General features: G+C 43.4%; 2 protein-coding genes across 12 annotated transcripts in view; one reads left to right on the top strand and one right to left on the bottom strand.

Annotated features, from left to right (window-relative positions):
- The window catches only part of USP37 (ubiquitin specific peptidase 37), a 120,781-nt gene extending 106,296 nt beyond the window's left edge, over positions 1-14,485 (top strand). For 10 of the 11 annotated variants that reach the window (XM_055290598.2, XM_055290599.2, XM_055290597.2 and 7 more), the window contains 5 exons: positions 948-1,008; positions 4,414-4,529; positions 7,594-7,663; positions 9,038-9,176; positions 9,735-14,485. In XM_055290598.2, the coding sequence (XP_055146573.1) occupies positions 948-1,008; positions 4,414-4,529; positions 7,594-7,663; positions 9,038-9,176; positions 9,735-9,822 (474 nt within the window). In that variant the 3' untranslated portion in view covers positions 9,823-14,485. Of the gene's footprint in view, positions 1-947; positions 1,009-1,618; positions 3,324-4,413; positions 4,530-7,593; positions 7,664-9,037; positions 9,177-9,734 lie in introns of those variants that run through there. The other variant, XM_063645096.1, reaches the window with a different exon arrangement.
- A 92-nt stretch (positions 14,486-14,577) lies between these two features.
- VIL1 (villin 1) overlaps positions 14,578-26,994 on the bottom strand; it is a 44,427-nt gene continuing 32,010 nt past the window's right edge. The window contains exons 18-20 of the mRNA XM_055290605.2: positions 26,008-26,076; positions 23,873-24,013; positions 14,578-15,525 (exon numbers count right to left, since the gene is read on the bottom strand). Coding sequence (XP_055146580.2) covers positions 15,412-15,525; positions 23,873-24,013; positions 26,008-26,076 — 324 coding nt within the window. The 3' untranslated portion in view covers positions 14,578-15,411. The remainder of the gene's footprint in view (positions 15,526-23,872; positions 24,014-26,007; positions 26,077-26,994) is intronic.

Raw genomic sequence — 26,994 nt, 5'->3', positions numbered from 1 at the left:
GCTCATGCCTGTAATTCCAGCACTTTGGGAGGCTGAGGCAGGCAGATCACAAGATCAAGAGATCGAGACCATCCTGGCCAACATGGTGAAACCCCATCTCTACTAAAAATACAAAAAAAATTAGCTGGGTGTGGTGGCACGCACCTGTAGTCCCAGCTACTCGGGAGGCCGAGGCAGGAAAATCGCTTGAACCCGGGAGGTGGAGGATGCAGTGAGCTGAGATCGTGCCATTGCCCTCCAGCCTGCCAACAAAGCAAGACTCCCTCTCAAAAAAACAACAACAACAACAACAACAACAACAAAATATATATATATATATATATATATTTTTTTTTTTTTTTGAGACAGAGTCTCACTGTGTCGCCCAGGCTAGAGTGCAGTGGTGCGATCTCGGCTCACTGCAAGCTCTGCCTCCTGGGTTCACGCCATTCTCCTGCCTCAGCCTCCCAAAAAAAAAAAAAAAATTCTTAAAAAATACTGGAGTGGGCTGGGCGCAGTGGCTCACGCTTGTAATCCCAGCACTTTGGGAGGCCGAGATGGGCGGATCACAAGGTCAGGAGATCAAGACCCCCTGGCTAACACGGTGAAACCCCATCTCCACTAAAAATACAAAAAATTAGCTGGGTGTGGTGGCGGGCACCTGTAGTCCCAGCTACTCGGGAGGCTGAGGCAGGAGAATGGCGTGAACCCAGCAGGCAGAGCTTGCAGTGAGCTGAGATCACGCCACTGCACTCCAGCCTGGGGGACAGAGCGAGACACTGTCTCAAAAAAAAAAAAAAAAAAGTAAAGAACTTCCCCACATTCCTCAAAAGGTAATATTCCAAACATCCATAAGGTTATAGAAAGCATTCTTAGCAAATGCTTCCAGAGAAACTGATTTTATCCTCATTAAGTAAGTTTAATCAATACCTCTTTAAATACCTTAGTTTTTGTTCTTTTCCCTTTAGGAGGCTTGGGAACAGAAAGAAGATGATGACCTCAAAAGAGCTACCGAGTTAAGTCTTCAAGGTGTGGAGATCATTTTAATTACATTTTTTTATGGTAAAATTACCATTCACACATAGAAGAACATATAAAGAGTGTGTGTGTTTATTGTGGAGGATAGCGTGTGTGTGTGTGTGTGTGTGTTTGTGTGTGTGTGTGTTTATTGTTGGGGATAGCCTCTCACTCTGTCACCCAGGCTGGAGTGCAGTGGTGCAATATTGGCTCGCTGCAACCTCCACGTCCTGGGTACAAGCAATTCTCGTGCCTCAGCCTCCGGAGTAGCTGGAATTAACGGTCGTGCCACCACACCCAGCTAATTTTTGTATTTTCGGGGGTTTCACCATGTTGGCCAAGGCTGGTCTTGAACTCCTGGCTTCAAGTGATCCACCCTCCTCAGCCTCCCAAAGTGCCGAGATTACAGCCTAAAATGTGTTTGTTGATAACAAATTTGAATACCTCCCAGGTAAAGAAATAGAACCTTAGAAGTAACCTTTATATCTCTCCTTTTTGTCTTCCTCCCAGAGGAAACCACTATTCTAACATTTGTATTCATCTTCAGCTTGCTTTTTCAAAATAATTTTTGTCATCTGTACCCATATCTCTAATAATATGTTTTTTAATTTTGAAAAATTAGCGAGAACAATCTATCATCTGTTTAATGAAAGAGTTATAATTTTGCCACTGTTATGACTCCTAGAAGAACATAATGTGGCTTCAGTTTCCCCGTGAATTTTCAAGAGCTTATTCTGGAGCAGTCAGTGGGCAGTCATGAGTGAGTGTATTCAGTAGCATAAGGTTCACATGTCATAGCATTTGGCAGAACTAATATGTAGACCAGGTATTAGAAGTCCATGAGTTAGGAAGTTGGAAGAAGTAGATGTAGGAATCTGTTTCTCAAACAGCTTTTACCTAATCTTTATTTTATCCCCTCCTTATCTTCCAGTTTCAGAGGTACCTGGTTCCTGGTTCTTCCATGTCTTCATTTTTTTGGAGACAGGGTCATGCTCTGTTGCCCAGGGGCTGGAGTGCAGAGGTGCGATCTCTGCTCACTGCAACCTCTGCCTCCCGGATTCAAGTGATTCTTGTGCCTCAGCCTCCTGAGTAGCTGGTACTACAGGCGTGCACCACCACGCCCAGCTAATTTTTTAATTTTTTTTTTTTTTTTTAGACAGAGTTTCACTCTTGTTGCCGAGGCTGGAGTGCAGTGGCACAATCTTGGCTCACTGCAACCTCCACATCCCAGGTTCAAGCAATTCTCCTGCCTCAGCTTCCCAAGTAGCTGGGATTACAGGCACCCACCACCACATCCAGCTAAATTTTTGTATTTTTAGTAGAGATGAGGTTTCACCATGTTGCCCAGGCAGGTCTCGAACTCTTGACCTTAGGTGATCCACCTGCGTTGGCCTCCCAAAGTGCTGTGATTGCAGGCGTGAGCGACCGTGCCCAGGTTCCAACTAATTTTTTATATTTCATTTTAGTAGAGATGGAGTTTTAGCATGTTGCCCAGGCTGGTCTCGAACTCCTGATCTCAGGCAGTTCACCCACCCACCTCGGCCTCCCAAAGTCCTAGGATTAGAGGTGTGAGCCACCATGCCTGGCCTGGTTCTTCCATGTCTTCTTGTGTCTTTTGAACATTCAGTGATATAAATTGGATTAGTTTTCAACTTTTCCATTGCTGGCTTGGGGTATGGCTTTGGCTTTCTTAGGTCTGCTGAGTTAGTCACACATGTATTTCCAACTTCCAGAATTTTGATGCTATGTTCTCTTTTCCTGTTCTTCTTATTCTTAGATTTTCTTTTTTCTTTTTTTTTCTTTTGAGATGGAATTTCTCTCTTGTTGCCCAGGCTGGAGTGTAGTGGCGTGGTCTTGGCTCACTGCAACCTCTGCCTCCCGAGTTCAAGCGATTCTCCTGCCTCAGCCTCCCAAGTAGCTGGGATTACAGGCATGCACCACTATGCTCAGCTAATTTTGTATTTTTGGTAGAGGTGGAGTTTACCATGTTGGTCAGGCTGGTCTCCAGCTCCTGACCTCAGGTAATCCACCTGCCTCGGCCTCCCAAAGTGCTGGGATTACAGGCGTGAGCCGCTGTACCCGGCCTCATTCTTAGATATTCATGTGATTGTAAATCACACTATACTGTGATTTTAGTGGAGCTAATTATATATTAAAGCAAATAACCATTTATGTACAAATGCTCCTGGGATTCTTTATTTAACACCATTAGTAAAGATGGATGCTTCCAGTGGACACGTATTATTAAAGAAAATACAGATCTCGTATTTGTTTAGTATATCTTAGGTGAAATTTAAGAGTTAAAGGTTGAATTTTCTTTACTTTTTTGGTACATTTCAAGAAATGATTTTTTTTTTTTTTTTTTTTTTTTTTTTTTTTTGAGACAGAGTCTCGCTCTATTACCAGGCTGGAGTGCAGTGGCACAATCTTGGCTCACTGCAACCTCCACCTCCTGGGTTCAAGTGATTCTCCTGCCTCAGCTTCCCGAGTAGCTGGGACTATTGGCGTGCGCCACCACACCCGGCTAATTTTTGTATTTTTAGTAGAGAAGGAGTTTTAAAATGTTGGCCAGGATGGTCTTGATCTCTTGACCTCGTGATCCACCCACCTCGGCCTCCCAAAGTGCTGAGATTACAGGCATAAGCCACCACACTTGGCCAAGAGATGATTTAATACAAAGAAAAAAAGAACATTGACCTTTTTATAATCCTTTTTCTGTGAGGATAATTTATGTTTGCTAATGACACCAAGTACTTGAAATCTAACATATATAGCTTAGATAAATTTAGTGAAATTGGATTATATGTAAAATTATTTTCTAGTTTTATGCCTTTCTTATAAGGGTTAGATCCCTTTATCATATAAATATATTTAAAAGAAAAAGAGTGTTTCTTTTACAGATAACCATGTCTCCTGTGTTCCCCACAGTGGGCTGAGCGTGTTGGACCCTCATATTATGTTTCCTGTTTTCTTAGAATGATAAAATGTGTAACCGCAAGCTATTTTATCTTTCTAATTATATCTGTTATGTCTATTCCAATGACTTTTTTTTTTTTTTTGAGACAGAGTTTTGCTCTTGTTGCCCAGGCTGGAGTGCAATGGTGCAATCTCGGGTCATTGCAATCTCCGCCTCCTGAGTTCAAGAAATTCTCCTGCCTCAGCCTCCCAAGTAGCTGGGATTACAGGCATTAGCCACCACTTCTGGCTAATTTTTTTTTTTTTTTTTTTTTTTTTTTTTTTTTTTTTGTATTTTTAGTAGAGATGGGGTTTCACCATGTTGGTCAGGCTGGTCTCGAACTCCTGACCTCAGGTGATCCACCTGTCTCGGCCTCCCAAAGTGTTGGGATTACAGGCGTGAGCCACCATGTCCAGTCTATTCCAAGAACTTTTATGAGATTTTGTCTTTGTATTCTTCAGAGTTTAACAACTCCTTTGTGGATGCATTGGGTTCTGATGAGGACTCTGGAAATGAGGATGTTTTTGATATGGAGTACACAGAAGCTGAAGCTGAGGAACTGAAAAGAAATGCTGAGGTAATTGTTTTCATTCCTGAGTACAGTTGGTCAGATTCAGTGTCACTCCTCCTGCTCTTTACTTCAAAGGCCCCACTTTCAGTGTCCACTGCAGGTTCATTTTGGCCCTTTCAGTAGCCATTAGATGGTCTCATTTTCTCTTGTCATTTGCTGTTCATTTTTCACATACAAGATTAAAAAAAAAAAAAAAAAAAAAAAACAGGAATATATCCTGACCACTTTACATGCATGTTAGGTAAGAACTCAGTAAAGTCATGTGTGTATTAAATTACCTTTTGTTGGCCAGGCGTGGTGGCTCATGCCTGTAATCCCAGCACTTTGGGAGGCTGGGGCAGGTGGATCACCTGAGGTCAGGAGTTCCAGACCAGCCTGACCAACATGGTGAAACCCCATCTCTACTAAAAATGCAAAAATTAACCAGGCATGGTGACACACGCCTGTAATCCCAGCTACTTGGGAGGCTGAGGCAGGAGAATCACCTGAACCTGGGAGGAGAAGGTTGCAGTGAGCCAAGATTGTGCCATTGTACTCCAACCTGGGCAACAAGAGCAAAACTCTATCTCGGGGCGGGGGGAAAATTACCTTTAGTTACACTGAATAACTGTATCATCTTTGTAGTTAAATACCAAAAATGAGTGTTACTCACTGAAAACTATTGAATTGGTGATGTTAATTAGGGCACATTGAACTCTTTTTTTTTTTTAACCCTTTTTTCCCCCCTTAAATAATTGCTTTTTCCCCTCAAATTTTGATTACCCAGGATCCTACAATCCTAACACAATTACTCTCAGCACTTTGACATATTTCTTTGTTATTCTCACCTCCATGTATACTTTTTAAAAAGTCATAAGTATAGTTTTTATTTCATTTGTTTTTTTGTTCTAGAGACAGAGTCTCACTGTGTTGCCCAGGCTGGCTTCAGACTCCTGGGCTCAAGGGATTTTCCTGCCTCAGCCTTCCAAATGGCTGGGACTAGAGGCACACACTGCCACACCTAGGTTATCCTGTTTGTTAAAGAGTAGCGTTTTTTTTTTTTGTTTTTTTTTTTTGAGATGGAGTCTCGCTCTGTCGCCCAGGTTGGAGTGCAGTGGCGCAATCCTGATCCATGTAGTTTTTTTATATAACTGAGCATTATTATATTGAATTGATATATTAACCAGTCAGCTATTATTGGATATATTGTTCCAGCTTTTCACCAGATAATGCCACAGTAAATAATTCGATACATATACTCTTCTTTTGACTTATTTCATTACTGCAAGCTTCGCCTCCTGGGTTCACGCCATTCTCCTGCTTCAGCCTCCTGAGTAGCTGGGACTACAGGCGCCCGCCACCACGCCCGGCTAATTTTTTGTATTTTTAGTAGAGACAGGGTTTCACCATGTTAGCCAGGATGGTCTCTATCTCCTGACCTTGTGATCCACCCGTCTCGGCCTCCCAAAGTGCTGGGATTACAGGCATGAGCCACCGTGCCCGGCCAAGAGTAGTTATTTATAAGCTTATGTTTAGTGGCTGTACTATATTGCCTCAAATAAATATCCTACTTATTTAATTTTTAGCTAACATTGAGTATTTGTCTAAGTTGTTTGTAATTTTTCACTATGATAATAAGTTGGGAAAATGTATGCTTACAGCATTTTCGTTATTTTATTTTATTTTTTTGAGACAGAATCTCGCTCTGTCACCCAGGCTGGAGTGCAGTGACACGATCTCAGTTCACTGCAACTTCCTCCACCTACTGGGCTGAAGCAATTCTTGTGCCTCAGCCACCTGAGTAGCTGGGATTGCAGGCATGAGCCACTATGCCCAGCTAATTTTTGTATTTTTAGTAGAGATGCAATTTCACCATGTTGGCTAGGCCGGTCTCAAATTCTTGGCCTTAAGGGATCCACCCATCTCTGCCTCCCAAAGTATTGCGATTATAGGTCTGAGCCACTGCACCTGGCCAAACAGAGTTGTTTTTTTTGTTTTTTTGTTTTTTTAGGCAAGGTCTGTCTGTCGCCCAGGCTGAAGTGCAGTGGCGTGTGCTCTTGGCTCATGCATTTTCTATATTTTAGAATTTCTTCTTTTATATTCTCCAGAATTAAATTACTAAATCAAAGTTTATCAACTTTGTAAGTTTCTGGTTTACATATAGCCATATTCCTTCCCCCAATTTTTTTTTTTTTTTTTTTTTTTTTTTGAGACGGAGTCTTGCTCTGTCGCCAAGGCTGGAGTGCAGTGGCCTGATCTTGGCTCACTGCAAGCTCTGCCTCCTGGATTCATGCCATTCTCCTTCCTCAGCCTCCAGAGTAGCTGGGACTACAGGTGCCCGCCACCACACCCAGCTAATTTTTTGTATTTTTTTAGTAGAGACAGGGTTTCACTGTGTTAGCCAGGATGGTCTCGATCTCCTGACCTCATGATCTGCCCACCTCGGCCTCCCAAAGTGCTGGGATTACAGGCGTGAGCCACCGCGCCTGGCCTTCCTTCCTCAAATTTTACCTTATAGTGCTGTCTGCAGTGCATGAATATCACTTTTCAGTTTTGCTTTATTTTACCAAAAATATTTTAATCATATTTTTTAAAATATGAAAGTTCACTCTGATCCCTACAGCAACATAGCAACTCTTTTTAACATTTTCATTCTATTGTCCAATGCCTAACTCTTAATATAACTGTTTTTTAATAGAGTTATAGTTACTATGTGCATTCGTATGGGTTTGGAAAAAAGGTTAACATGTTCCTGATCCATGTAGTTTTTTTATATAACTGAGCATTATTATATTGAATTGATATACTAACCAGTCAGCTATTATTGGATATATTGTTCCAGCTTTTCACCAGATAATGCCACAGTAAATAATTCGATACATATACTCTTCTTTTGACTTATTTCGTTAGAATAAATTCTTAGTTGAGGGTGGAATTTTTGGGTCAAAGGGTATGAACAGATTTTTTAATTGATTCTTATTATGCCACATACCGAAGCTTAGCCATGTCAGCTTTGATAATAAATTTATATTCAGTGTTTTGCTTTTATTCAAATGAAGACTTAAAAGTTATACCCATTTCTGTTTTCCAGACAGGAAATCTGCCTCATTCCTACCGGCTCATCAGTGTTGTCAGTCACATTGGTAGCACTTCTTCTTCAGGTGAATAGCTATCATGATTTCAGCATTTTATAAATAAACTAGGCAGCATTTGCTCCTTATTACATTGCTCTTTGCCTAGCATTGTGAGGTATGTTTTTCTTTTTTCTTTCTTTTTTTGAGATCCAGTCTCACTCTGTCATCCAGGATGGAGTGCAGTGGCACAATCTCGGCTCACTGCAGCCTCCACCTCCTGGGTCCAAGTGATTCTGCTGTCTCAGCCTCCCAAGTAGCTGGGATTACAGGCATGCACCACCATGCCCAGCTAATTTTTGCATTTTTAGTAGAGATGGGGTTTCACCATGTTGGCCAGGCTGGTCTTGAACTCCTGGGATCAAGAGATCCACCCACCTTGGCCTCCCAAAGTGCTGGGATTACAGACGTGAGCGACCATGCCCAGCCCATGAAGTATAAATTTTTCAAGAAAATCTTTGAAATCTACTTTGATCACACTCAATGTGCATTGTGTTAATAGGTGTAACTGTTTGATTTCTCAATTCATAAATGACCTAAATTCCCCCGAACAAAATAGATTAATCAAAAATGGTGTCCCAGTGTAATATGCCTCCTTAATTCTCTGTGTATATACAAATATTTTTTTCTTCTTTTCTTTTCTTTTTTTTTTTTCAAGAGACAGTGTCTCACTCTGTCACCAGGCTGGAGTGCAGTGGCACCATCATTAGCTCATTGCAGCATTGAATTCTTGGGTTCAGGAGCTCAAGAGATCCTCCTCCCTCAGCCTGCTGAGTAGCTGAGACTACACGTGCATGCCACCACACCTGACTAATTTTTTTAAATTTTTTGTATGGACGGGTTCTTGCTTTGTTGCCCAAGCTGGTTTCAAACTCCTGGCCTCAAGCAGTCCTCCTGCCTTGGCCTCCCAAAGTGCTGGGATTACAGGAGTGAGCCACTGTGCCTGGCCTGTATGTTTTTTCAATGGGTTTTAGACACAGTCTTGAGGATAAGGTGAATGTGGTAGCTTTTTTTCTCTTTCTCAGACTTCCTGCACCTGAGATAAATTCAATGTGTTTTTATTTGTTTATTTTTTTGAGATGGAGTCTCACTCTGTCACCCAGGCTGGAGTGCAGTGGTGCTATCTCGGTTCACTGCAACCTCCACCTCCTGGGTTCAAACAATCCTCCTGCCTCAGCCTCCTGAGTAGCTGGGACTACAGGCGCATGCCACCATGCCCAGCTAATTTTTGTATTTTTAGTAGAGACAGGGCTTCACCATGTTGGTCAGGCTGGTCTTGGAACTCCTGACCTCATGATCCGCCTGCCTCAGCCTCCCAAAGTGCTGGGATTACAGGCGTGAGCCATTGCACCCGGCTTTGGTGTGTTTTTAAAAACCTTGATTTTAAGATGTTATTTGTTTCAGGTCATTACATTAGTGATGTGTATGACATTAAGAAGCAAGCGTGGTTTACTTACAATGACCTGGAGGTATCAAAAATCCAAGAGGCTGCCGTGCAGAGTGATCGAGATCGGAGTGGCTACATCTTCTTTTATATGCACAAGTAAGAAACTTTGCCAGATTCTAAATAATGAGTTAAAAATCACCTGAACTCTTTTTTTTTTTTTTCCTTTGAGGATACAATGTTCCCATCAGTTGATTGGTTGAAAATTTTTGGTTTTTGTTTTCTTTGGTTAGAGTCTATCTCTTGATATTTCCTTGTAAGTCCAGAATATTTTCTCTCATAACTCAACATTAATTGCTCATTACACAGTAGTATCTAGATACGGAAGTTAAGACAGTTTGTTTTATGATAGAAGATGTCCTGTCATAAATATTTTTGGTCATCCAGTTTTATCAACTAGAAGATCTGATTTATATGGATGGGAATTACCTAGCATGTTCATTAAAGCTAACTATTGTCAATTCCCCTCTATTCTTAAAAATCAGCATTCAAAGGGTTAAGATCAAATGAGTGAGCTGCTTTTTTAATAAAATACAGGCATGAAATGGAATTGTGAAGGCCTTATCCGTATCAATTTTATTTTACTTTTTCTCCTGCCTATTCTTTGGTTCTGCTTACTAAATTTCCTGTTTTATTTTTTGCTTGTTTTATCTTAAGGGAGATCTTTGATGAGCTGCTGGAAACAGAAAAGAACTCTCAGTCACTTAGCATGGAAGTGGGGAAGACTACCCGTCAGGCCTCGTGAGGAACAAACTCCTGGGTTGGCAGCGTGCACTGCATATTTCTTACTGCTGCCCACCTCACCTTTCCTCTGCTGAAGGAGAATTTGGAATTCTGCTTGATGCGGGAGCAACAAACAGCTCAGGGCCAAACCAAAAGACAAAAATTGGAGTAACGTAGAATACTCCATGCTATTTTATGGAAACTTTGGTCTCACATCTGTAGCTGATTATCCTCTTTTTCTCCTAGAAGAGTGGCACTTCTTTTGCCTTAGGAATACATGTTGTAAATATGTATCTGTGTATGTGTGTATACACACACACAGACACACACACACACACACACACACACACGGGATGAATGGAGCCTTAAAGAGTTAGGATGAGCCACCAGAATATGCCTGCTCAAAATTAATAGCACAGCAGTTTGGAGAAGAAATGAAGATGTCAAAGAGTCCATTCACCTGAGAAATGTGTGAAGATGTACTTATCAGTTGGCTTTTAGCTTTTATGTTCCTTGAGTAGTTTCACTCAAGTCTGTGTGTGTGTTTCCTTATTAGTAAAATTCACTGGAAAGCCAGCTCTTCATGTTACACTAATGACAGTTTGTTCTCTTTGCAAGAGAAGGGCATTGCTGTCACCTGACTTGAGGAGCTGTTTTTTTTGTTGTCTGCAAATTTCATGAATTCGTGATGTCTTTGCTGTTTACATACAGTCCCAAGAAATGGATTGTTGGTGCTTTGGAATATATTATAGTCCCACATTTGATATTCCTTATATACTTTGTTTTCTCTAAGATTTCTTCACACAGTATGTTCATCATATATCATCATCATTATTATGGTGGTAGAGATAGAATCTTTTTTCTTTTTTGTCATTCTGCCATGGAGCAGCATTACCCTAATGGATTGCAAACAAAACTTTTAAACAGGTAGAAAGATAATATTTCTCCAATTGGGACTCCCCAGCAGGAATACTTAGGCATAAGGAAGAATGCTAGCATCTCTGTCTCTCAAACATAGGGAGGATAAGAAGAGTGTTCTTCTGGTAAAGCTAAAATTCTGGACCACTAAAGCTAAAAGACCTATTGCAAGTATGAAATTAAGTACTTGAGCTATAGGACAAACCTTGGGCATTTAACCATTTACTGTCTGGCTTTGCCCTTAAAATAAGGTTGCAATTAAAACGTGATTGGCTTAGGTAATCCCAAGAACTAACAAATAACAAAGGTGCGTAATATATTTATCTACTTTTTAGGTGCTCTGAGTTGAGGCAAAGTAGAGCGGCAACATTAAGTGCTATGCTAGTCACTTAGCTGACGTAACCAGCTCGGTTAAGCAGCTTATGAAACCATATAAAGAATTCTTTTGAGGATGGAATTCTGTCCACAAAATAGTTTTGTGAGCCCAGATATCATTAGGATCACACAAAGTTAAGTATAGCAAAATGAAACCATCATTGTATTCTTCTGTGTTTTTTCTTTTATTATAAACAAGGGGATTATTCTTTAGTTCTCAGAGGTAGGGACAAAAACCACATCAGGTTTTCAAAAGGAAAAAACATTTAAAAACCCACCATCACATGAGAGAATCGCTTGAACCCAGGAGGCAGAGGTTGCAGTGAGCCGAGATCACATCATTGCACTGCAGCCTGAGTGACAGTGAGACTCCATCTCATTAAAAAAAAAAAAAAAACACCATCATCACAGAAGATGCAACATCTTTTCTGAAAGATTGCCTTAAGAGAGCTCCAGTCCTACTCTTGGAACTTGGATGTATTCTAATATAGTAACCTATTCTAAGTTTTGATTCTTTGAATTATAAATGGCCTCAGCAGTTTTGCTTAACTACTGATAAATGCTTTGCCTCCTACCATCTACCTATATACCTTATTGTAATGAATGTTCCAAGATGGTAGAGTGGTAGAAAACGCCAGAGTAGTTTAGAGCAGAGGAAAATATTTGTTTTAAAACTAGCTTTAAAATTTTGTTTCATTTCTACCAGGAGCCTCTTTGGTTTGGTTTGATTTTGCTTGGAAATAATTGGTTTTCTTATAAATGAGTGAAGCAGTGATAAAATTCTTTGGCTAGTTACTAATTCTTTTACCTGTCTTTGCATTTGAGAGGCACTGTTAAAAATTATTGGGAAAGATTTAAAGTGCAGGCTGCAATTAAAACATGGAGAAAAATAGAAATAATGCCGTAAGTCTAGATTGCCTCATGAAGCAGCCTCATTTGAATTGCTTTCATAGCTTTCATGTGTGTATGGTTTAGAAGTACACTTACCTCAGAAACCTGATTTGATCTTCATGTCTTGGGCAGGAGTTGTCGAAAATAGGTTATTGGAATATATAAGTTATCTCACTGCTCATGTGCTTGCATGTTTGGGACTCAAATTTTACTTGATGTCTGTCCATTCTTGTGGCCCTGTCAGCCTTCTCCTTGCTTTACTCCTTTAATCTACTTCTTTGACTACCAGTGGAGATTTCAGCTGGACTATGTTGATGGGGTTTGTTGTTTTTTTTGAGCTGGCTGTATATATTTTAAAGTTATAAATAGATAATATATTATTTTTTGCACATTGTGATCAGTTTGCCCAGAATTGGGGATGGGGTGGTTAGCATGTTGGGGCCAGGAAGGGACAAGTTAGATAAGGACTGAGTGCTTCCGTTGCAGGCAGTTTGCACAATACCTAATTAACCTTCCTATTGAAAATACCAAATGTGTGGTTACATTACTTTAAATGACATTGAATTGGAACTTGATGGCAATTAGTTCTAGATACAACCTTTTGATCTTTGTTGGAATTTTAAGGGAAAAATAAACTAAACATCATATTTGTTGATTTTAATCCCCTAATAGTACTGAAGGTTGGAAAGTTGCATGTGGCTGGGTGCTGTTAATTTCTTTAATAGCCATGACTATAATTTAAGCCTATGAGAAGATAGACTGTTTCATAGGGATATATTCACATATGTGTGTACACTCATGAGTTTTGTCTCAGCAGGATAGAATAAGCAAATCCATGAATTGGTCTTCTATTAATACTTTGATTCTAAAAATTATTTGTTTACTTGCTATGGTCTGTTCATTCTGGGCCTAACCTTAAAGGCTCAATAACAAATACAACAAATGTAAATATGTTTACATTTTAAGACATATGCAGTGGTTCTTACAGATCAGTTAATTAGAAAGCAAATGTTAGACTACACACTTATTTTTCTCCTTGATCAAGTGTAAAATTCTGAAACAGAGGCTTTAAAATTTAAAACCTCAGCAAAATAATCCATGAATGTACTGATTCTTCTATATCGTGTATAGTTACCATTATGTAACTATACACGCGTACAGCTACGGATATAGTTGTATAATGAAAATTATCTGCAAACACCTAAATTAAAGAGAGAAAAAAAAGTAGTTTGTAAACTTATTTGTGATCTACTAAAAAGAGGTTATATTAAAGCAAATAAAAATATTTTCCTTCTGTGTCCTCTGAAATGACTGCAGTGGATACTCTTAGTTATCCCATTTGGGGGCGGGGAAGAGGGCCTTTTTAATTTAATTGACCCCCCGAGGTGGTCTTTTGTTTTAAACAGGGAGAAACAGCTGGATCTCCAAGTACTTATGGATTTTGTATATATAGGAGATTTTTAGAAAAATCAACAACCCAACACCAGATTCAAGTCACATAAAAGTGTTCCAATAAAATAGATGGATGTCTTTTTCCTCCCCATTTTGCTTTATACTGAGTAATGCACTCTTGCAAGTGTATACAAAAACTAAATAGACTTCTGCCCTCTTTATTGCATTACTTCAAAATCCTAATTTTGTTTCTACTGATATGTCTTATTAACATCTGAAAAAAATATATATATTTTATTGGAAAATTCTAGTTTGTTAGGCCTTGAAAGTTTTGTGACAATTATTTTGCTGTGTTTCACCACAATCATTCACCTTATGGCATGCTTTGATTACTAGACTTCAGGCAGTCTCATTCGTTGTATCATACTTACACACAATTAGTAAGTTGTCTCCATGTGTGCTGTATGTCTGAGGTGTATGGACTTTTTATTTAAAAAGTGTGCCAGTCTGAATATAAGCATTTGATTTTGTAACATTGGACTTTTCTTAAAAGTACAGAGGTTCAAAGTATAGGTATGTCCATTGGCATAAGAATAGAGTGGGTGAGGGTCTGGACCAGGATCCAGGTTGGTCCTGTCAGATGCCAGAACAAAGAAGAGCAGTCAACTAAACTGGTCTACTTCAAAAATAGTGGGCCTGTGTTAAGAGTGAGACCACATGTGGGTGTGCACACCTCTTTTCCCCAGGTTTCCCTCCCTTTGAGCTTTTCTTTCCCTCCCTAACTTCTCTGGCCTATTGTCATTGTTGTTTGTTTCTTTAAACTTAAGGAGAGAAAAACAAAAATGAGATTCCTACACTTTGCCGAATTGAGCCACTACCAGGTTTTCTGGCAGCTGTGGCCACATTATTTGTGAGATGATTTTTTTCTTTATGTTCAGAGTGACTTTTGATTCTGATTCTTTATGTTTTGTATGGAGCGGCACTTTTATCTGTGTTTTAGCAGAACTGTTCCTCTGTGTCCTTTACAGTTTTTCTTTGTTTTTGTTTCCTTTTTAAATTATGCGTAGAGTTTTTTTGTGTGTATGAAATTAAAGCCTTTATTAACCTTCTATTGATTTGACTGTTATTTCTGAAAAGGACACATTCTTGCTGATACTTATAACAACCTGTTCAAAGTTGTGGAAATCACCTTCTGTTGGCTTTCTGACATGGGCTTCCTTGCAGCACGGTTACTTCTTAAAAGGAACAGAATGGCAAACCAGTGTTTGGCCGTAGTCCCCATTGATTCCTGTTATTTATTTTCATCTGAGGAGCCTGTGAAGCTTTGCGGAGGCTTCTAGGTAAGTTTGTAAACCTAGCATTGGCCTTCACTAGGCTCTTCCTTTGTCTTATTATTACGGGTTGGGAGAGGGAGTGAAATAGCATATGCATTTCATACTTGCCTTTAGGTCTCAAGCCTAGCCCCAGTGGATGTGCTGCTCTCACTGGTACTGTTTGGAATTTGTGAAACCTCCTAAGAGGGTAGTCTTTCTTGTGGACCATTCAACTCTCCTTCAGCCCTTTAACTTACCCACTGAGTAAGGCAGTAAGGAAAGTATATGTGAAAAGGAAAAGCTGCTACTCTGGGGAAGATGTAAACCTGCAAAATGCTTCAGCCTACCTGCCATAGATAAAAATGAGCCATGATAGAGGACAAGCTAGGGTAGTGCCTCAGAACTCTAATGTTCCATGGAGTGTTTGTGCTCTTCCGAGAAGAGAAAACTATAGGAGTATTAAAATTGATGCAATACCTCAGGATAGAAACAATCTAGCGACCTTCTTAGAAGTTGAAATGAGGACCATAGGTTCCTTTTGGGGTATCATCTCTCTGAAGGAATAGGTACCTTATTAAACAAAACTGGCATATGCCACAGAAGTTTGTGCTTATAGACACAACTGCAAAATTTCACTTCAATTGGCGTAGGACTAATATTGGTGAGAAAATGAGACCCCACAATCAGAGTAGGGTACTGCTTTACAACCACAGCTACTCTTCTCAAAATAGTCCTTTTTCTTTCTTGAGGTTTTGTTGCTTCCATCGAGGCAGAGCGGAGAAGGCAGCTGGAGTCATCCCAAAGGCCTGAGTGAAATCTTCAAGGGACAGGTGTTCCTAGAAGAAGAGAGGGACCAGAGGGCAAAGGTCACATATCCTTCCCTCCTCCCTCACCCTCAGGCGCCATTTGCTCTGATGAGTCATATAGATGTGGTGTATAATCAAATAAATGAAGAGTAAACAGAAGCAATGTCAGGAGACCCAGGAAAGGGATGGAGAGGAGGAGAGTATAGTATTTTGGTATTCCAGAGGTTTATCCCTGAATTTTTTTTTCCAGACCATGTCTTGTTCTGTTGCCCAGGCTGGAGTGCAGTGGCACGAACTCAATTCACTGCAACCTCTGCCTCCTGGTTTCAAGCTATTCTCCTGCCTCAGCCTCCCAAGTAGCTGAGATTAGAGGCACGCACCACCATGCCCTGGTAACTTTTGTGTTTTTAGTAGAGACAGGGTTTTACCATGTTGGCCAGGCTAGTCTCGAACTCCTGACCTCAGGTGATCCACCCTACTCGGCCTCCCAAAGTGCTGGGATTACAGGTGTGAGCCAGCACACCTGGCCTGATCCCTGAATTTTTAACAATGAAAAAGATAGTAGTGTGGTAGATTGAGATTTTCTTTGTACAAGGGTCAAGTTCACATTAGCCCAGATAAGAATTAGGACTCCTCTTTCCAAGCCTTAGTTTCCTCTCTATTAAATGGGGAACTTTTTTTTTTTTAAGACAGTGTCTTACTCTTCCCCAGGCTGGAGAGCAGTGGCGCATGATCTCGGCTCACTGCAACCTCCACCTCCCAGATTCAAACAATTCTGCCGCAGCCTCCTGAGTAGCTAGGACTACAGGCACCTGGCACCATGCCCAGCTAATTTTTGTATTTTTAGTAGAGATGAGGTTTTGCCTTGTTGGCCAGGCTGGTCTCGAACTCCTGGCCTCAAGTGATCTTGCCCCCCTTGACCTCCCAAAGTGCTGGGATTACAGGCATGAGCCACCATGCCTGGCCTTTGTTTTTTTGTCTTTGTTTTGTTTTTTGAAACGGTCTTGCTCTGTCACACAGGCTGGAGTGCAGTGGCACAATCTCAGCTCACTCCAGCCTCAACCTCCTAGACTCAAGCAGTCCTCCCACCTCAGCCTCCCGAATAGCTGGGACCACAGACATGCACCACCACACCTGGCTAATTTTTGTATTTTTTGTAGAGATCAGGTTTCACCATGTTGCCCAGGCAGGTCTGGAACCCCTGAGCTCAAGCAGTCCACCCGCCTTGGCCTCCCAAAGTGCTGGGATTATAAGCGTGAGCCACCACCCCCAGCCAGAAACATTTCTAAAAGGCAAATTTTCACTTGCTTTTATGAAAATGAAAATAATATTACATATGAAAGTATACTGAAAACAAATTAGGCAGGCATGGTGGCACACGCCTGTAATCCCAGCTATGCTGGAGGCTGAGGCAGGAGAATCGCTTGAACCCAGGAGGCAGAGGTTGTAGTGAGCCGAGATCGTGCCACTGTACTCCAACCTGGGCGACAGTTCTCCATCTCAAAAAAAAAAACGAAATATGTTGTTCATTTACCTCCACTTAAACAGTGAATCCAAGCTGCCCACAAAGTAAGCAGATGAGCCCTATAAGGGTATCTGCTCAAGTCTGGGTATATGAGATTTTATTAGTGCCAGATGTGGTGGCTCATGTCTGTAATTCCAGTATTTTGGGAGGCCAAGTCAGGCAGATTGCTTGAGTTCAGGAGTTCAGGACCAGTCTGGGCAACATGGTGAAACCCCGTCTCTACCAAAAAAATAGAAAAGTTAGCCAGGCGTGGTGGTGCACGCCTATAGTCCCAGTTACTCAGGAGGCTGAGGTGGCAGGATCGCTTGAGCCCAGGTGGCAGAGGTTGCAGTAAGCCAAGATAGTGCCACTGTACTCCAGCCTGAGTGAGAGAACAAGACCCTGTCTCAAAAAAAAAGATTTTATTGCTGTCATAGGACATACAATTCTTCTAGCAAAAGCCTGTCACCCTCAGGAGAAGTCTCCCTCCTGGGCCCTACTTTGCTTTGGCTCAAGTTAACAGACTGCCTGCAAGGGAAGTAGGGCCCAATCCAGCCCTAATGGATGGAGCAAAGCAGGAATCTAATTTCCATATACTGCTGTGGCACTTACAAAGGAACTGAGGTGGATTTGAATGTTCCCATTTTCACGTGATGCAGCTAAAGTTTAAGAAAGTCAGGCCGGGCGCGTTGGCTCACACCTGTAATCCCAACACTTTGGGAGGCCAAGGCAAGTGGATCACTTGAGGTGAGGAGTTCGAGACCAGCCTGGCCAACATGGTGAAACCCTGTCTCTACTAAAAATACAAAAATTAGCTTGGTGTGGTGGCAGGCACCTGTAATCCCAGCTACTCCAGAGGCTGAGGCAGGAGAACTGCTTCAACTTGGGAGGCGGAGATTGCAGTGAGCGAGATCGGGCCACTGCACTCCAGCCTGGGCAACAGAGCGAGACTCTGTCTCAAAAAAAAAAAAAAAAGGTCACCTGATTCCAGTATATGTTCCACTGCACCATACTGACTTTCTTCCTTGAGTATTCCTTGAGTTTCAGGTATACTATAAAACCCTCTTGTCAGCTTTCAACTCCCAGACCTGCGAGGTAAACTATTAACACTTGCAGTTGGCCACAATTTTACCATTATGGATAGCTTCATCACTCTTGGCTTACAGGTTTGGTTCCCAGTTAAAAGGCAACTTGTTGGCCAGGCATAGTGGTTCACGCCTGTAATCCCAGCACTTTGGGAGGCCAAGGCAGGTGGATCACCTGAGGTCATGACTTCGAGACCAGCCTAGCCAACATGGTGAAACCCCGTCTCTACTAAAAATACAAAAAATTAGCAGGCATGGTGGTGGGAACCTGTATTCTCAGCTACTCAGGAGGCTGAAGCAGGAGAACAGCTTGAACCCGGGAGGCGGAGTCTGCAGTGAGCCAAGATCACGCCACTGCACTCCAGCCTGGGCAACAGAGTGAGACTCTGTCTCAAAAAAAGAAAAGACAACTTGTTAATCCTCATCAGTTTTTTATATTCTTCTGTGAATGTGTCAGATTATTTTGTAGGAGGAGGTTTTGCTTAGAGTGGGAGGGTAGCAGCAGAAGGTACAACTGAGGTCGGGGGAAGGATTCCAGTAGAAGACACTAGGAAGGCCAAAGAACAAATTCAGAACTAAATTTTGCCTAGCTTTTTGAGTGAAAAAATATTTGTATAAACAACTTGTACCAGCTTCTCTCATCCTGTGAATGATCCAGAAGATTAGATAGCACAATTTTACCTTTTTACCCTTGGCTAGGAAATCACAACTGGAGTCACTACCTTTCTAAGCCTTGGGTGTCTTCAGCCATAGATGAAGGAATTCACTGAAATGACCTTTGTTCCCAGCACTAAGATGATAACGATACTGTTTAAGGCAAGCTAAATACCCTCAAGGCACACTCAGTTAAGAGTCCCTAATTAAAGTTGCTATAAAACAGTATCTCCCTGCCTTCATCCCTGCTCCTCTAAGCACCAGGAGGTAGACAGGGTAGAGGTGAGACCTGTGGGTTTCCTTCAATACTTAGGCTGCTCTGCTAAGGTGGAGTTGCCCTAAGGAACATTTTATTGACTCCCACAGAGAGCCCTGAATTAAACAGCTTCTTAGTAAACCACCTATAGTTGGATTTCAACCTCAGGGGGGGTCTGATGCTCCAGTCTCTAACTTGTCAATAAATTTGCCTCCCACCCTGGGCATTCTCTCCTTAAGGTTCCTGGAAGCCTTCCCCACTCCCAGAGGCAGGGTAGTGGAGTCTTTGGTTTTGTTTTGGGGGTTCTTTTTGTTTTGGCGGGGGGTTTGAGACAGGGTCCTCCTGCTCTGTCACCCAGGCTGGAGTGTGATGACACAATCATAGATCACCTGCAGCCCCAATCGCCTGGGCTCAAGCAGTCCTCCCACCTCACCCTCCCGGGTAGCTGGGACTACAGGTGCACGCCACCACACCAAGCTAATTTTTGTATTTTTTGTAGAGATGGGGTCTCACTTTGTTGCCCAGGCTGGTCTCAAACTCCTGGGCTCAAGCAATCTGCCCGCCTTGGCCTCCCAAAGTGCCTAGGATTACAGGCATGAGCCACTGCACTCGGCTGAGTACTTGGTTTTGGAAGAAGAGAGTAAATATAAATGATTTGGGGATCAGTGGATGGGGAAGAGCTGTCATACCCCAAATCTGTTTGTAGCACCCTCCCTCTAGGTTCCTCACAGCTGTGGCTGCTATGTCTTAGGTCTTTGCTCTCTCTGGTCCAGCCAGCTGGCTCTTCCGCTTTGTCAAGACTGCTTGGACTCTGACCCCTCAGGCTAAATAGCAGGGACTACCCATCCTAGTGGACTTGTATCTTTCCATTGGTCCTGTTCTTGAACCCTGCGGTCCTGCCAGCTGATTACCAGCCTCACCCATGCCCACATCCGCCTCCCTGTTGTTTACTCATCAGTGCACAAGTACTTAGATTACCATCTTGCTCTGCCTGCAGCCAGACCCACCACCCGACTGTTGTCACTGGCTCACCTTGCAAGATTGGAGCAGACAGAGAGATCTGAAAACCTCTCCTACAGTCCCACGTGACATTGAACTCAGCTCTCCCACAAGAATGTATACTACCATGATTAAAAAATCAGACGCAGGCCAGCCGGGCACGGTGGCTCACGCCTGTAATCCCAGCACTTTGGGAGGCCAAGGCGGGCAGATCACAAGGTCAGGAGATCAAGACCATCCTGGCTAACACAGTGAAACCCCCGTCTCTACTAAAAATACTAAAATTAGCCGGGTGTGATGGGGGGTGCCTGTAGTCCCAGCTACTCGGGAGGCTGAGGCAGGAGAATGGCGTGAACCCACGAGGCAGAGCTTACAGTGAACCAAGATCGTGCCACTGCACTCCAGCTTGGGCGACAGAGCAAGACTCCATCTCAAAAAAAAAAAGAAAAAAAATTAGCTTCAGGCCAGGTGCGGTGGCTCACGCCTGTAATCTCAGCACTTTGCAAGGCTGAGGCAGGTGGATCACCTGAGGTCAGGAGTTTGAGACCAACCTGACCAATCTGGTGAAACCGTGTCTCAACTAAAAATACAAAAACAAATTAGCCGGGTGTGGTGGCACACGCCTGTAATCCCAGCTACTTGGGAGGTTGAGGCAGGAGAATTGTTTGAACCAGGGAGGTGGAGGTTGCAGTGAGCCGAGATTGCACCATTGCACTCCATCCTGGGCAACAAGAGTGAAACCCCATCTCAAAAAACAAAACAAAAAAATCAGCCACAGGCCAGGCGCAGCGTCTTATGCCTGTAATCCCAGCACTTTGGGAGGCAGAGGCAGGTGGATCACCTGAAGTCAGGAGTTGGAGACCAGCCTGGCCAATATGGTGAAATCCTATCTCTACTAAAAATACAAAAATTAGCCAGGCGTGATGGTGTGCACCTGTAGTCCCAGCTACTAAGGAGGCTGAGACAGCAGAATTGCTTGAACTCGTGAGGCAGAGGTTGCAGTGAGCCAAGCTTGTGCCACTGCACTTCAGCCTGGGCAACAGAAAAAGACTCTGTCTCAAAAAAAAAACAGCCACAGAAAACTGATTTTTACAAAAGAATCTAAGCCTTCTTTGACTGCTTCTACCATGATGAGGCTGTCTTGAGTCTGTCCATTTAAAATTAGCAATCCATTTCTGCCTTCCATCAATCCTCTGGTTCAATAACATTGGCTGCCCTCCTTTAGAAATACCTCCTTTATTGGCCAGGCCTGGTGGCTCATGCTTGTAATAGCACTTTGGGAGGCCAAGGCAGGCAGATCACCTGAGGTCAGGAGTTTGAGACCAGCCTGGCTAACACGGTGAAACCCCGTCTCTACTAAAAATACTAAAATTAGACAGGCGTGGTGGTGTGCGGATGTAATCCTAGCTACTTGAAGGCTGAGGCAGGAGAATCACTTGAACCCGGGAGGCAGAGGTTTCAGTGAGCCGAGATCGCGCCACTGCACTCCAGCCTGGGCGACAGAGCAAGACTCCATCTCAAAAAAAAGAAAAGAAAGAAAGAAATACCTCCTTTATGCTGCATGGCATGATGGTAACAGTGGGACTCCGAAGGCCTGGTTCTTGCTCTGGCTTTGCAACTAACTAGTAATGTTAAGCAAGTCACTTCATCTCTCTGGACTTCAGTTTTCTCAGGTGTAGAACAGGCGATAACAGCTTTCATTTGTAGAGTACTATGTACCGAGGGCTGGGCTTAGCTTGTCATCATACTGGGATCATCCCAATGTTACAGTGAGTACCCATGTGCCTCCTAGCCTCCCAGCAACCTCACAGGTGGGAGAATCCAGGAGAGAACACAGGAATGTGCTCTCTAAGGTAAAAGGCAGAATTGAAATTCTCTGAGAACAAAACACTTATATAAATATTGAGCCGAAACCCTTAACAGATTTTGATGTTCTGAGAGAGAAACTAGATATCTTTCTTCTGTAGATCCCTTGATTCATTTGTAAGACTACTTTATGACTTATTATACAGAGTATATTATCTCTCCTCTCAATACCCCTAAGCTAGATTGGCAGCCTATTTTGGATCTTCATGAAATGGGAATGAATATTAGAAATGGGTTCTTAGGCTGGGTGCAGTCGCTGTAATTCCAACACTTTGGGAGGCTGAGGTGGGAGGATCACTTGAGCCCAGAAAGTTAAGGCTGCAGTAAGCCATGACTGCAACAGCACTCCAGCCTGGGCAACAGAGTGAGACCTTATCTCAAATTTTTAAAAAAGTGTCCAGCCCCAAACTCCATTCCCCACACACACAAAAAAAGTGTTTTGAACAAGGTCTTCTTGCTGTGCTAACCACAGTTACCAGATGGACCATGTGCTGATGAATCTTAAATTCATATCTCTGCCCTGGTGTTCCTCTGAATTGCCTGCCCACTGAACATGTATCTAAACCTCAAAGGACATAGCTACCACTAAACTCATGATTATCTTCCCCTAAGCTCAGCCTGATCCAGTTTTCCATCTTGGAGAATGATGCTATTTTCTCTTCTCTCTTACTCTTCATCCAGTAATTACCAAATATTGTTGATTTTACCTCCTAAATGTTTCTCTCCACCTCCTCCACCATGACCTATTCTAGGTTCCCACCTACCTGTCGGCCTGAGAGCAGCTATGCTGTCTCTCCTAACTGGTGTTCCTATGGCTGCTCTTGCCACCTTCCAGGCTATTGTTCAATGAGCAGCTATAAATATTATTATTATTATTATTATTATTATTATTTTGAGATGGAGTTTCACTCTTGTCGCCCAGGCTGGAGTGCAATGGTGAAATCTCAGCTCACTGCAACCTCCACCTCCCGGGTTCAAGTGATTCTCCTGCCTCAGCATCCCGAGTAGCTGGGATTATAGGCACAAGCCACCATGCCCAGCTATTTTTGTAATTTTAGTAGAGATGGGGTTTCACCATGTTGGGCAGGCTGGTCTCGAACACCTGACCTCAGGTGATCCACATGCCTCGGCCTCTCAAAGTGCTGGGATTACAGGCTCGAGCCACCGCACCAGGCCAATGTAAGTCTGTCACTCTGCTACTTCAACCATAATGATACTCCCCTTCACTGCCAGGATACATGATACGATCCTTAACTTGGGGTAGAAGGCACTGCCAGTTCAGCCCTGCCTCCCTCCCTAGCTCTGCACACCACAGCCACTCTGGCCATCTTGCAGTTTTGCCCCCATTTTTATTCCTTGCCTTTGGGCTTCGTGTTAGCTGTCCCTTCTCCAGAACTAACTTACTTTGCCTCAATAATTCCTATTTGTCTTTCAGAAGGAAATCTCTAAATCAGACTCCTCTTTGTAATACCTTTTTTTTTCTTTTTTTGAGACAGTCTCACTCTGTCACCCAGGGTGGAGTGCAGTGGCATGATCTCGGCTCACTGCAACCTCCACCTCCCGGGTTCAAGAAATTCTCATGGCTCAGCCTCCCAAGTAGCTGGGATTACAGGCGTACACCACCACACCTGGCTAATTTTTGTAGTTTTAGTAGAGATGGGGTTTCACCATATTGGTCAGGCTGGTCTCAAACTCCTGACCTCAGGTGATCCATCCATCTCAGCCTCCCAAAGTGCTGGGATTACAGGCATGAGCCACTGCACCCGGCCCTGTTTGTAATACCCTTCACAGCTCCTGTACTTGACCTTTCTGGCACTTAACCCTGAAATTAAATAATAGTTTAACCAGGCTTCTCTGATCTCTCTCCTCCTGGGATATAAGCTGGCATGAAGGCAGGATCCCATCTGTCTTGTTCATCCCCAGCACCTAGTCACCTGCAGGGCCAAATCTGGGAGTCAACTATGGTGGTTCAAAAAATGGACTTCTTTGTCCTCCTTTGAGAGTCTGACCTACCTCCTTCCTGCTGGGGTCCACACCCTTGGGGAGCTCCTCTACAGGCTTGTTCACTAGCTGCTCCAGGGGGAAGACGGGCAGAGGCCCAGAACTGAGGTTGCTGTTAGCATTGAACACATCCACTTTGGGGCTTGTGACCTCCTAGGAAAGAAAAGGAAACCACTGGTTACTTTAGCTGGTGCACAGCTACCTCCCAGGCTGCCTTTCTCTCTGAAGTTTCTAGGGCACCACCTTCAAGAAGCCTCCCATGTCCCACCCCACCCTGCCACACACACACTCATAAGAACACAACATAGGCTGGGTGCAGTGGCTCACGCCTGTAATCCCAGCACTTTGGGAGGCTGAGGTGGGTGGATCACTTGAGGTCAGGAGTTCAAGACCAGCCTGTCTAACATGGTGAAACCGCATCTCTACTAAAAATACAAAACTCAGCCAGGCGTGGTGGCGGGCGCCTGTAATCCCAGCTACTCAGGAGGCTGAGGTAGGAGAATCGTTTGAACCTGGGAGGTGAAGGTTGAAGTGAGCTGAGATCGCGCCACTGCACTCCAGCCTGGGCAACAGAGAGAGACTCCTCAAAACAACAGTAACAACATAGAGCTTAGTGGTCTGTTCTGACCAAAGTCCATTGGTGGAAAATGACTCTTTTCTTTAACGATTCATTAACTTTCCCATGGCTTTCCCCAGAGTTTGAGATCTAGCCTGGATATTTATGACCCTATCTCTCTTATCTGTTGTGAAATTGTCATCTATAAATTCACTTAACCTTGACCTATCTATACATGCCAGTCTGTACTGTCAGTCCACCAAGAAGGGTTTCGAGAGTGCTGCAGGTTTTGACCATCTGTTGATTATACCCCAGTGTGCTTGTGAACTTGCTCTTGAATTCTGGACACATTCCTCAGAGTTAGCTCTGTCTTGTTCCCTCTATAAGCCTGTGAACTTCTCAAAGCAAAGGTTTTGATTTCATATTCCCGTGTCCCAGGCCTAAAGGCTAAATACATTTTTTTTCTTTTCTTTTTTGGGCTTTTTTTTTTTTTTTTTTTTGAGACAGGGTCTGACTCTGTTGCCCAGGCTGGAGTGCAGTGGCACAATTTCAGCTAACTGCAACCTCTGCCTCCTGGGCTCAAACCAACCTCCCACCTCAGCCTCCTGAGTAGCTGGGACCACAGGCACGCACCACCATACCTGGCTGTTTTTTATTTTTTGTAAAGATGGGGTTTCCCCATGTTACCAAGACTAGTCTCAAACTCCTGGGCTCCAGCAATCCCTGCCTCGGCCTCCCAAAGTGCTGAGATTACAGGCATGAGCCACTGCGCCCAGCCCAAATACATTTCTGTTAACTCACTGAAAGACCAAAGGAGTTGTAGTTATTCCACCTAGAGAAGGGACCCCAAAGGTGATGGAGTGTAGAGACAGCATTATTACTCAAAGTGTAGTCCATGGACTAACTACATGAAATCACCTTTTTAAAATAAGATTTAAAAGATGCAGCTTCCTAGGTGCCAATTCTAAGTCTATAAACCAGAATATTTGGGAATGGGGCCTTGGAATCTGCATTTTAATATGCTTCCCCCTCACTCCCTGCCCCCATCTCCCAGACTTCTATGCATGATAAAATTTGAGAACCAGGCCAGGTGTGGTGGCTCATGCCTGCAATCCTAGCATTTTGGGAGGCCAAGGCTGGTGGATCACTTGAGGTCAGGAGTTTGAGACCAGCCTGGCCAACACGGTGAAACCTTGTCTCTACTAAAAATACAAAAATTAGCCAGGTGTGGTGGCACACACCTGTAATCCCAGCTACTTGGGAGGTTGAGGCATGAGAATCACTTGAACCCGGGAGGTGGAGGTTGCAGTGAGCCAAGATCCTGCCACTGCACTCACTCCAGCCTGGGAGGTAGAGTGAAACTGTGTCTCAAAAAAAAAAAAAAAAAAAAAATTGAGAACCATTTCACTAGGAAATTGAGGAAACAAAACCACTAGAGGCACTGAAGTTAAACAGCAAGAAGAATGAGAAGTGGGGAGAAATAGGAGGGAAAGCACAGGACACTGGTGTCTTCTCTGCAGCATTCTTGGCTCCCACAGGTCTGACCACCAGCTGGCCACTTCAGGGCCCAGCCACCCCGCCCCGGACTCACAGCAGTGATCTGGCTCCAGTCCCTAGAGTTGCCAAGCTCCACCTTCAGGTCCTCATAGGATTTGGTGTTCTGCACATAAAGTAAATAACAGATTAGACCTGGATCTCAGCAGAGGAGATGGATGAGAAGCCATTTTCCCTCAGGAACGAAAAGAAGGCTGGTCTGGGGCCTAGTGGTAAGAAAGGAAAGAGGATACGCAGGCTGAGGCTGGAGGAGGGTCCCTGAAAAAGGAGATTAGATGGTGAGGCTGGGACCAGAGGGGCTACCAGATCAGAAAAGGGGAGGGCAGGCTATATTTGTCCCAGCTCAGCCTGACATGGGGATGGGCAGGATCTTTTCCCACCTGCAGGGGCCAGGGCAAGAACCCGCAGTCAGTGTGGAGAACCCTGCCTAGGCTATGTAGGCTCTGGGGAATGCAGGGCTCCTGGGGATGGGTGGGGGTCCCCCCAGATCCTAGAAGGGAGCCCTGCCACAGAGGAGTGAAGGGACCATGGCTCTCTGAGGAGTCCCATCTCCATATCCTAGAGCACACGTATGCTGAATGAATGAATGAATGAATGAGTGAATGAGTGAATGAGGCTGAGAGAGAAGCCAGCACACACTCGAGGTGAGGGAAAGGTGATAACTAAAGTGGATTGAGAAAACCTGGCATCTCGATATGTTGCCTTGAGTAAAAACTAAAAACCCATCTAACTGCAGAATTTAAAAAACAAACCAACAGATTTAAGGAAATTAAGCTTTCTGCTTCCCTAAAGCCATCTGTTGTGACAATTTAGAGCACCCAGAGCCACTAGGCCAGGCTTCACTCTACCTTGGCCTTCTTCCTACAGAAAATCTTTGCTGGAGTTCTATTCTGGGGATCTGCCCCTTGCTTCTATGTGGGGCCAGTTTAGGAAATGCCCTGTGGGAGCTTGGCACACCATCCCTTAGGTAAGGACCACATACATGACCCATTTTGCTTCGAATTTAGCACCAGGAAGATATTTG

Source organism: Symphalangus syndactylus, chromosome 8, assembly GCF_028878055.3.
Source record: "Symphalangus syndactylus isolate Jambi chromosome 8, NHGRI_mSymSyn1-v2.1_pri, whole genome shotgun sequence".
NCBI classification, from domain to species: domain Eukaryota; kingdom Metazoa; phylum Chordata; class Mammalia; order Primates; family Hylobatidae; genus Symphalangus; species Symphalangus syndactylus.
The sequence above is the reverse complement of the archived record's forward strand: the minus strand, read 5'-3'. Positions and strand labels throughout refer to the sequence as shown.